An 11,886-nucleotide genomic window follows, 5' to 3' on the forward strand; every position below is an offset into this window, starting at 1 on the left:
GCCTCTATAGCAAACATGGTAATAATGTGAACGTTGTAGAAAAGGAACACCAGGCATTTCATATATATAATTATTTCCAACAAATAAATCTCAAAAAATTCAAATGTGCTATAAAAAATGTAACCGTGCAAGCATTCTGAGCGCCCAGTTGATTTTGTGAAAAGTGTATTTAACAAAAAAGAGTCATCTGTTTTTTGTCAGTGATGGAAATTGTGACGTAAAACGTTGGGCTAACCAGTGTGTCTATGTCGATATGCATGTCACCGTGCCTCAGTGTTTTACTTCTCTTGGCTTATATCCCTTATTAGGGCATACATCAGTGAATTTAGCGCAGCTGTTCCGAAATTAAAAAAAAAAAGGCTCAAAATAGTGTACTATGATGCGGCCCTTAACATAACATATAAACACACGAACATGCATGGAACTTGTTGGTAGTATATATTTTGTTTGAATATTATTGACATTTTCTACTAATTAATCCCTGTTCAGAATTCATGTCATTGTTGAGCTAATATCGGAGTTTCTAAAGCTTCCTCTTTTTTTCAAAAAATAATAATAATAAAAATGTGTCACGCAAACCCAGGTAGATACAAAATTCAGTATTTTCATTCCCGACATGTTACACGGTGCGTGGTAGTGAATGAACACTCTTGAACACTCTAGACTAAGTACGAGTTCTTTCATTGAGAGACAACACATTTCTTCAATGTATAACATGATTTATGTCTGCACCATCATAAATCTATACGCTGGGACTTTGGAGTACCAATTTAGTCAGTAAGATTGTTTCCAGGAAAGACGTACGCTTTTTTTTTTTTGAAGTACGAACAAATAATGAGTGAAAATGATATGTTTGTTTTCATTAAGGCACGCGTAGCCATATTTGTCACATAATCGTATTTGTCGAAACTTTATCTCCTAACCAACCTCGTCATAACCGCGGAAATAGAACGCCCAGTGGACAATTCAAGACCCACAAGAAATAGTTATAACATATTTTCATCTTTTTATAAGTAGGTGAAATTCATGCCTTCATGAAAAGGGATGAATGTTCCTGAGTTGAATCAATCAAGGCTACTAGTTATCGCGACAGTGACCATTTCTTTTTTTCTTTGCACACGGTGGACCATTTACCCTTGCATGGGCGTTATTTGCATTAATTAATAGAATAATTCGTAAAATAGATATAAATAACAGCGTAATGACCCTTTGAATTTCAGGAATTTCCGTTTCCATCATTGGTGTACATGATTCAGATTATTGCACATCGAAATCACTAGTCTAACTCTATGTCTTGAAATATAATTCTATTTTGGGCTTTTTTATTTATTTATTTTTTAATCACGATTGCAACAACCTAAAGTGGTACCAGTCAATAAATAATAAATTAAAATAAAATAGAACAAAATAAAATATATAAAAACAATAATAAATAAATAAATAAATAAATAATCAAACAACAAACAAATCAATAAATAAATAAATAAATAAACAAATAAATAAATAAATAAATAAATAAATAAATAAAGAAAGAAAGAAAGAAAGAAAGAAAGAAAGAAAGAAAGAAAGAAAGAAAGAAAGAAAGAAAGAAAGAAAGAAAGAAAGAAAGAAAGAAAGAAAGAAAGAAAGAAAGAAAGAAAGAAAGAAAGAAAGAAAGAAAGAAAGAAATAAAGAAATAAATAAATAAATAAATAAACAAACAAATAAATAAATAAATAAATAAATAAATAAAGAAGCAATATAAGACCCTTCAGATTAACGCTAAGTTTACCTTTTTTTCTTGGATTGATCAATTTTCAAAATTTGACATTGACCTATATTTCAGACCCTATATTGGTAAATAATAATGTATTGGTTAATAAAAAATAATGACCAATATATGGTTGTTTTTAGAATGTCCAATCAATGTGAAAAGCAAAATGAAAAGTGTTGTTTAAGGTCAGCAAAATTTGTTTTTCGTATATCAATCTGGAAAGTGTTTATATCTGGAAAATGTTTAATAACCTTAATCCGACCTTTCAATAAGGTCAGGGTGACCCGGGTCGCGATGCTGTAAAGTTCAGACTGTATACATTTTCTCGTTTGGCAGTAATTACTAATGGTTACATATGGCACTGTAAACTATATGCTGCCCGGATATGCTAATATTTGTAGTTCGACTCACGGACTTAAATCATCCATAGGAAAACAAGGTGGCAGCGAAAGCCCGCAACCGGTAAACGCAAACCGTTACATTTTATTTTTGTCACATGACCTCAGTTTAATCAAGACGTCACATTTGCCATTTGAACTCCAATTCAAAATGGCTGTCGTTCTAATTTCCGGGAGGCTGTTTAGAAACCTACGTGAATTAATTACATTTGTTGTGCTACTGTTAACGATTTGTCAAATAGTCTGCTGTAGTAGTAAGTATGACATGGTTTTGTGCTTGATAACCATTTTGGAAGTGTCGTCATAAACGTTATAATCATTTATAGTTTCGTGTCGTATCGGTGTACTTTTATTTTGTCAACAAAACGGCACCAATAAACTGGGGTAAAACTAAGAGTTCAGTAGGGCCCCTCATTCATAACTGTAATTCTAACTATGCCCTTCCAGTTCTCCTTCCCGAGTGTAATAGTATATTTCCCTCTTCAGGACACATATGGTTAACTGCAGGGGCATATGCAATTACACTGGGGGGGGGGGACTGCATGGGGTGTTAGAATTCAGGTATGGGGATGGGGGTTGATGAAGATAAGAACTCTTTCCACAACACATACATCTTAATTTTCTTACTTTAAAGCTATATTTCTGCTTTATTCTTAGTTATAATCCTTTCATCTCTTTCAAGGAATGTTATGTGTTAATAGAAATTATTATTGTTGTTATTAAATTCACAGCACATCATGAAGACAGTGAACAATATGTTGTGCGAATTGAGAGGGAAATCCAGAAACAAAATGATCACAGGAACGTTAGCAGTGCGTTTGACAATTATCAAGACAAATGCCCAAGTTCAGTTGATGAATGCTCAGAACTTAGCAATGAATACATAGACTGTAACTATAATCTATCCTGTATTTATGGCAAATCTTCTACTGTTGAATGTCGGCCCAAGACAGATATTGAATGCTTTGTAAGTATTTTTTAATTTATAAATATACTGCATTGCTGATTTGATTATTTTTTGTTTTTGATGAATATTTGCATAGTCATAATATAACCAATGAATTAATTAAGCAATACCCCCCCCCCCCCCCCCCCCGCTGAAGGTGAGTATACCACGAGATATTGCACAATTCAGGACATATATGCAACGAGCCGCAAACGAGTGCATGTATGGAGTGAATTATGCAATATCTGGACAATTCGATAAAAAGAGTTTACTTACATCTACTATAAGATCATGATTATGGCCCTTGAACATGAATATTTATAAAAAACAGTATGTAGCTGTATACTTGAATGCACACACAAAATACACACACAACACAGTTTAGATTAAATACAATATATTATTTTGTGTGAAAACAAAACATTTCCACAGTGAATAGAACATTGTAAATACAAAAAATTAGCATAACAAAAGATGACCTTTTACTGACTACGTCAACGCCATTTGAGATACAGAGTCGTGTACAATTTGGATCATTACAACAACGGATTTTCCACATTTTCATGCCGTTTTTTTGTACAATTTGGACTGTAATTGGCCCATTGAAAGTTCAGTTGTGAAATAAACTGGTTTTCTGACTCATCATACTACCTGTAACTGTGGATATTTGACATTCAGCGGTACTTTATTGACTGAAGTTTGAGACTGACATGGCGAACGAGGTAGTGTATCATGTATGGTGACCGGCACAGCGACCTCAGACCCAACTTCTGACCTAGATACATCTTTGGTATAACCAAGGTTTTGTGACAGTATCGTTCTGAGTTTGTTGGTGCAGGATCAGATGCTTGCATCGTTTTTGTAACACATACATGATATGCCTTGTCTCAACTCCGGCCGAATGAAGGACTTTGCATGCTGTCGCTCTATTATACAGTGGTTGATTTACACTCTGGACAAATTTGCAGGTTTCGAAATTCATCATTTCCCCTAATTAGTCCGTGTTCAGACCCAGTCTGAAAACGGGGACTTATGTTTTGACCCTTGTGCATCCGTGCTTCCGTGCGTGCGTCCGGACCTCTATCTTAGAAATGCCTGGACAAATCATAATCAAGCTTCACACATACATCATACATGATATTATACATATGCACGTCAATTTGTTTCAGGATCTGATTCAACATGGCTGAATGGCGGCCATTTTTGTGCTAAAAAATCATCATAATCAAGCATTTCTCTGCTGTTTACAGATGGATTTTGTTCAAACTTGGTATATACATTAGACATTATGGGACCTTGATGCAAACAATTTTATTTTTCGGATCGGATTCAAAATGGCTGATTGGCGGCCATTTTGTTTTAATGAATGGGCTTCTAGACCCATATCTCTGACTTGCTTTGACTGATTATGTTCAAATTTTTAATATTCATTATACATCATGTCATAGATTTACAGATATATTTGTTTAACAATCCTATTCAAAATGGCCGAATGGTGGCCATTTTTGCACTAAAAATCATCAAATATCAAGCATTTAGACATTACGGGTTCCTGATGCATGTCATTTTATTTTTCAGATTGGATTCAAAATGGCTGACTGGTAGCCATTTTGTTTTAATGATTGGGCTTCTAGAGCCATATCTCTGACATGCTTTGACTGATTATGTTCAAATTTTATATATTCGTTATACATCATGTTATAGATATATACATGTATTCAAAATGGCTGATTTTGTTTTAATTAATGCTGTTCCAAAGCAATATCTCCCAATATGGACAAGTACTTGTTTGACAATCAATACAAATGTCAATCATTTTAATGTTAAACAATCATCATAATCATATTCCTGACATGGTTATATTCCAGCTATATTTAATACTATAAACAAAACTATATATCTTAAATTTGATAACTAACAGGGACTGTGCCATGCATGGCTTCTTTATTTACCCCCGGTGGAGAATTACAATACCATATATCGTCGTCGAATTCTGTAATATCCTATGGTCTTTGAAATTGATGGCAATTAAACGGGTGCAGTTTTGTCAGCTAGAATTCGAATGTCGCTATGAGACACCGGTTGTTATTGGTGGCATAGATTTTTGCCTGTGCCTCGTAGTTTTTTGCATTTTTTGTTTGTTTTTCAATCCCTCAATCTCATCTAGTTGGTCACCAGTTGAACTTAAAGATCAAGTTTTCTTTGTTGGAGGTTTGCAATCCATTTCAAAGTCATAACATGGAGGACAAGTCATGTTTTATCAGCAAAAACAGCATTCTGGAATTAGTTTAGGTTTGTCTGGCGAACGACGATCGCCCAACGACCGACACTCACAACTCGGATCCCGCCATTAATAAAATGCAGTATTATGGTTATATAATTTTCAGGTGTTTTTATTTTGGTAATTTTTCCAATAATTTTCCAAAATTCAACCTCAATCAAATACTACCGGTTTAATGTATTTCCGCATTAAACCTGTAGTCAATTCATGTTCCAGGGCCACTATACCATTAATTGCATATGCAAATTTTGTGTTTGCACCAATCAATATACTGGTATAATATAATTACTAATGATACTACATTGTAGTTGAGCATTAAAGGTATGTATATTCAAAAAACAAATAAAATGGCTGCCACTTGGCTCTTGGGATATTATGTATACAATCCAGCTTTGTAATAATGTGCTAAAAGGCACTCACAATGCTCTGGAACTTCATGTCTTGTTGTGTATGTGTTTTTAGTTACTGTTATTTTATTTTACTTGTGAAGGGTCAGAAAATGTAGTTTGTAAGAAAATTGGCAATTGTTAACATGAGGAGGTATTTTATTCACAACTGCCCAATGAATGAGGGCCTAATTTGGCATAGTTGTACAGCATGCTACCGAGTTACTTCCAATTACAGGTGAAACTGTATTGAGAACCATAATGAGGCACTGGTTTCATCCACTATGAACTGGTACATATGACAACAATGGTTTTTTCAATATGTCTAAGTTTTTTGCAAAACTTGTTAAAACTCTTTTTCAACACTTTTAAAGTTGTCAATCTCTTCATTATTTAAAGACGTCATGCTATTTTCACAGTGTAAAATCAATATCGAAGGACTGTATTAGTTTTTTTGGCCTTCCCTGACATTGGCCCAGGGGAAAAGACATTGAAAACTACTAGTATATACTGCTATTATAGTCAAAACATAACAGGAGTATATTCTTGGCAATAATGAATAGGGAAAATGCAAAACAACATTCAAGAAATTTGTAGATGTGTCACCACTTTTCATTGTCGCCATTGAATATGACTACAGTCATTCCAGTAATGAAGTAGTTCTATACTTTTCTCAGGGAGAGCGAGTATTTGAAAGAACATTTACATGTAGGTATTGTTATCAGAGTGCATCATGGGAGCATAAATGTACACCAGCTGCAGACTGCAAGGTAAATGCCAGCCCTCGAAATATCATCAAGGTGAATTGTACTATTAATGAAACTATCTTGTGTCTAGGTAAGCAAATATTGTTGATATCAATCATGATAAGTGTTTTTAGAACTACTGTATTTGCTCTATTAGTAGTGCATGTTTAAATAAATGACATAATGAGTTTTGTCTATAGTCAGAAAAGACATATTTTAATAATTCAGCATGCAATAAATTCAATTTTAGCTTATGTGCACTTTTATTTTTGATGCGCTCTCAGGAAAGCATATATGGACTGTTAATTTTTTGTGTGGTTGCTGTAACACAGGTTTGACTGTTTTGGGAATGTCAGTTTACTTTAGAACATTTAACACATTCAGGCCTTAAAAAAATCCAATTTATAAATTGTAGGAAGAAGAACTTTTTATAAAACTACACCGTGCAATTGGACATCAGGTTATCGGTACACAACAGCAATAATTCTCAGGTATGTACTCAATAACATACATGCAGCCATATTTTTTAAAATTCTTCCATCCAAAATTAAATGTTATTATATAGTTTACATATTTAGTATTGATGGATATTTAAAGGTCATTCGAAGCTAATACTGTAGATACTGGTAATATCGCTTCTAGCAATAAAACACATTATCTTCGGTATTAACCTTTTCCACACCAGTTCCCTCGTTTCATCACAAATTCACAAAATATACGTTTATATTATTTATTTATATATTAATTCCTGTTTATGGTCTGCAGAAGATTAGACAAAAAACGAATTTTTTGAGTAAAAACATTTCCAGAAATATTGAAGAATATAAAAAAAGTGCAGATAAATTTTGGCGAGAAAGTCTGGTGGTGAAAAAGTTAACTTCAAATGCCCCCCATGTTATCATATGTGTAACTGCATCAGCATGTAAATCACAAGAAGGCAGAGGAGCTTAAAAAATATAAGGCCAAGCATGCCAAAAATGAGGAACTATCGTTTGTTTTGTTATATGTGATGGAAAAATACATGGAAAAATCTATGGGAGTTGTGATAACGTTTTTGCATGTGTTTGTGTATTGATATCTTGCTATGTTAATGTAGTACGGTGTTGAATTCATGGATTTTATGGATTGCCGAATGTTTCATCAATGATTTAACCTAAATGTCTCATAGTTATAATCTTAACACCAAGAGCTGAGAATACAGTGTGTGTACTCGTTATTGATGGTTATCATATGGCCATGGTGCGACTGAGGTGGGAAATATAGTGTTCGTTACATCATATCATTCTCAGTTGTGACGTTTAGTATGAAATACTGCTGCTGGAATGGCAATTGTCACGCTATGGATGGTAAACATGATCATTTTATGCGCATTTGAATAGTACAAATCATGTGACAATACCATGTTTAGCACTGTGATATAATATTAATAATTTCAGGCCGACAACAGTTAGTTATGTGATGCAATTACACCGACTTGTAACTGTGCTGACTGAAAGTTATATTTATATTCTGGCTATTACAAAAACATTACATTATTACAACTGTGAATGTGTTTCCACTAGTGTGCTTGGACGTCATGTTGAATATATAATATAGTCTATGAACATCACTATTTATCTGTCTTTTTGGCCGTCAACATGTGCGAAGATTGTATGATCAGGTCAATGATGGCCGACTGGTGGCCTTTTTTGTTTAAAATTCCCTGATATCACTATATGTATTAGGTATGTTTGCTTATCCACTTATCTATTCATGGATAATACAAGATCATGAGCTCAATCATATTCACCGGCTCTGTGATATCAGGTAGATGTTGATTGATATTAACATATATTGAAACATAAGCTGATAATGGCTTTAAAAATGTTTAGCAAATCATAGCCAAAAAGTTTTAACTTTTAAATCAGTATTTGAATTATGACCTTTTCATCCTTCTATGTTTTTATCATAACCTCTTACCATCTATTATAGTGTATCATTTCCCTCACCTAAGTTTGTTTTCTATTGATATTGTAATTCAATATATACATTTGCTGCCAGATATATGAAGAAAAGCAATGCCCATTTAGTGAATCATTAATTAACCTGCAAAATGTTAAAACATCATATCGCCTACAAATTATGCAGTCTGCAAGCCCTAGATAGTTTTTCTATGTTAATTAATCTCTGATTAATAGTTTCATTATGTAGTAAATTATATTATTAGTTTAGAATTGAAATATATGCATATTAATTACCTAATTTACATAAAATTAGCCAATTTTTCAAGATTAGATTTTAATGAATTTGGTGCATATGGTGTCTGGAGTAATCTACAGATTTGATTAGTTTTTGGTTGAAATTAAGGCATACCTAATTTGCCTATTAAGTCAGGTAACTTTATGATACCTAATGAACTACTCATTGGTTTTCCATTAAACTTGGTGCATACACATAGTTGCTCTTGGATAAACCATGGACTGCAAACCACAGATGTGCAATCAAATTTATTTCTTTTGTTTTACTATTTCTAGAGTTTTCTGTCAGTATTCAATACTGTGGATCAGTGTGCTTTTACATTATATATCTCAAAGTGTTATATTAGCTGACATGCTAGCTTGTTTCAAAGACCAAATTTTCAGTATTTCTACTTCACATTTCTCTAATACCCTTATAGCATTGGGAGTTTTATTCTAAACTTTTTTATCTTGATTTTCAGTATCACCTTGGGTGGATTTGGGGTTGATCGATTTTATCTTGGATATTGGAGGGAAGGTCTTGGTAAACTCTTCAGTTTTGGTGGCCTTGGCGTATGGACCATTGTGGATGCAATCTTAGTAGGCATTGGTTACATCACACCAGCAGATGGTTCTGTTTATATATTCTGATTGGTCATTCATGAATGAGTACAGGTGTATGTCACTATTTTAACCAATTGTTTGCATACTGAACTCTGATCTACACATGATGGTGAACTCTGACCCACACATAGAGAATGGTTGATGAGAAATGACATTGGATCAGTGAAGTAACATTGACTTTGTGAAAGTGGAGATGACATTGATTGTGATAACCAGTCAATCAATGGAAGTCCCATTGTATATATAGTGACTGAATTCGGCCGAGTTCTATTTATTAGAAACAATAACGCATTGTTATACATAGAATCAGCATCTAATCGGAAAGTACATGAAGAATTAGAATTGAGGTTGTCACTATGCTGAAATGTCAAACTCTATGCAACATAAAACTTAATGTGTGCAGCATACCTGCATGCAGATTCACAGTTAGGCAATAAAGCAACTTGGATTTCATAACACAGATGAATCATATTAAAATTGTGGATTTATGCGCAGTCTTGTCCATACATTATATGATAACTGACTAGCATGTTATACCGATTGACCAATGAAAACATGCGGATATTTCAAGAGATAATACATGAACAGAAGATGTAAATATTTTTGTTACTGCTTCTAAATTACTTTGTACTAAACAAGATCAAATCAGGGAAAACATGTACCGTAAAATCTGTATTAGAAGCCGTATCCCTAATAAAAGTCGCATCCATTCTTTTTGAATAATTGAGAACCAAAAATTCATCATTTCTCATACGTGTAGATGCTCCAATAGAAGCCGCATCCCCTCTGTTGCATTGTAACATTTTAATAGAAGCCGCAGTTTCTAATACAGATTTTACATTACTGGAACAGCTTCATCATTTGTGTAAACTTAATTCTTGCATTTCTTTATCTCACAGCACAGCACCACAAGGGACCAATTTAAACCAAATGTAACCCTGTGATCTTCCAAACTCGAAAAAATAAACTTCATTGGAAGGAAGTTATTTTTTGTGCATAACCTTATAATCAAAGATAATTCATGATCACATTATTCATATGTCATTTGTGACCATGATTTATCTAATTGGTACCACTATTATTGCAATCAAAAACTGTTGGTGGTCGTCTGAATAAACAGTTTCATTCTACATCATAATCATTTGCTTCATATTATATTTGTGCCTGAATTCTACTATATTCATGTACCAATAAGCACAACACTCTGATTATGCATTCATAAGTCATAAAAATTAACAATTGGCATCTTCTCTTGGAACTGTGGGATTTATTGTCAAGATATTGTACAACAAGCAAAGAAAGACACAGTTTAGTTTTTATAACAAAAATATTAATAAATCCAAAATAAAAGGCAAAGCAAGATTTCCAGTCATTGATTTTCATGAAAACAGAAAAAACAACTTCTTAGCATCATACGGAACACTCATATGAGAGCATACATTGTTTTCATTGTGCTTGTAAATATTTAAAAGGTGTAACTGTGTATTTTTATTCTTGTAAATAAAATAAAAACCTGTGTATATGGATAATAAAAAACTGTGTATATGGATAATAAAAACCTGTGTATATGGATAATAAAAACCTGTGTATATGGATAATAAAAACCTGTGTGTATGGATAATAAAAACCTGTGTGTATGGATAATAGATTTCATTTGAGTAACATGCCTCAAGTTTATACACTAACTACATGTGGATATGTATGTAAATGACCTGTGTATGTTCATAAAAAAGACTGATGGCAGTGTTACAGATTTATATCTGGGTAATTAACTAGTATTAGTAGATGTGGGGTGTTTGATTTATTCAGTAAATTAATAATGTACAAAAAGGATTCTCTGCAGTTGTGTGTCTATGTATGAGACATGAAGGTTGTTGTTAGCAGAACTTTAGTATACAGCTATTAGTAATGCTTATTTCAAGTCATTATTAACATATTCAAAACTATTTTGCTTTACTGCTGCTGCACCCGAGCACTGCCATTGCTACACTAACATTTCATTGTATTCCATTGCATGGTGGTGACCAGCCTCATCATCTCCAGCCATATATGGAAGTATAAATTCACTGTATCTCCTGGACTGCAAATCTGAAACACTCTGAAAATCATCAGAGTCAAAGCCAAATTCTATATGATGTTGCTGTGGATTTGCCTGAAAAATATAAAATCGATGCCAATAATGTATATCAGGAATAATATCGTTTAACACAGAACATAGATGTTCATCGAAATTGAACCCTTCTGTGTGTGATCCCCCATTTTATAAGTCTCTTTTTGGATGTGACTAATGAACATGACATGATCAGCGTATGAAAAAAACTTGATTTCTCAATTACAAGGCTTTATATGCAACTCCTTATTAGTTATTGTTATGATACAACTAAATCTGATTCATACAAAACATTTAGGAAGAGAGTGGGTGAAAAAGTCATCTATTAAAGTCAAAGCAGTCCTCGTACAGCTCTTCCAAAAATGAATGCATCCCAATCCAAATTTACAAGAGTTTATGAAAGTCAAAAACAGAAAGTTGTGATTT

The 11,886-nt window shown here is 33.2% G+C and overlaps 1 protein-coding gene across 2 annotated transcripts; it reads left to right on the plus strand.

Annotated features, from left to right (window-relative positions):
• The first annotated feature begins 2,221 nt into the window (after positions 1 to 2,221).
• On the plus strand, positions 2,222 to 11,183 carry LOC102806093 (TM2 domain-containing protein almondex-like). Of its 2 annotated transcripts, none has more exons than XM_006817454.3 (5): positions 2,222 to 2,405; positions 2,883 to 3,118; positions 6,442 to 6,601; positions 6,926 to 7,001; positions 9,209 to 11,183. In XM_006817454.3, exons 1-5 carry the CDS (start codon positions 2,303 to 2,305, stop codon positions 9,375 to 9,377), a joined length of 744 nt encoding a protein of 247 aa, XP_006817517.1. In that variant the 5' UTR covers positions 2,222 to 2,302; the 3' UTR covers positions 9,378 to 11,183. The 2 variants fall into 2 exon arrangements, with proteins under 2 accessions (XP_006817517.1, XP_085363117.1); XM_085506991.1 differs by having other exon boundaries at positions 10,250 to 11,183.
• The last annotated feature ends 703 nt before the right edge of the window (positions 11,184 to 11,886 follow it).

The sequence above is a fragment of the Saccoglossus kowalevskii genome, chromosome 13 (genome assembly GCF_978046115.1).
Source record: "Saccoglossus kowalevskii chromosome 13, keSacKowa6.1, whole genome shotgun sequence".
Classification (NCBI taxonomy): domain Eukaryota; kingdom Metazoa; phylum Hemichordata; class Enteropneusta; family Harrimaniidae; genus Saccoglossus; species Saccoglossus kowalevskii.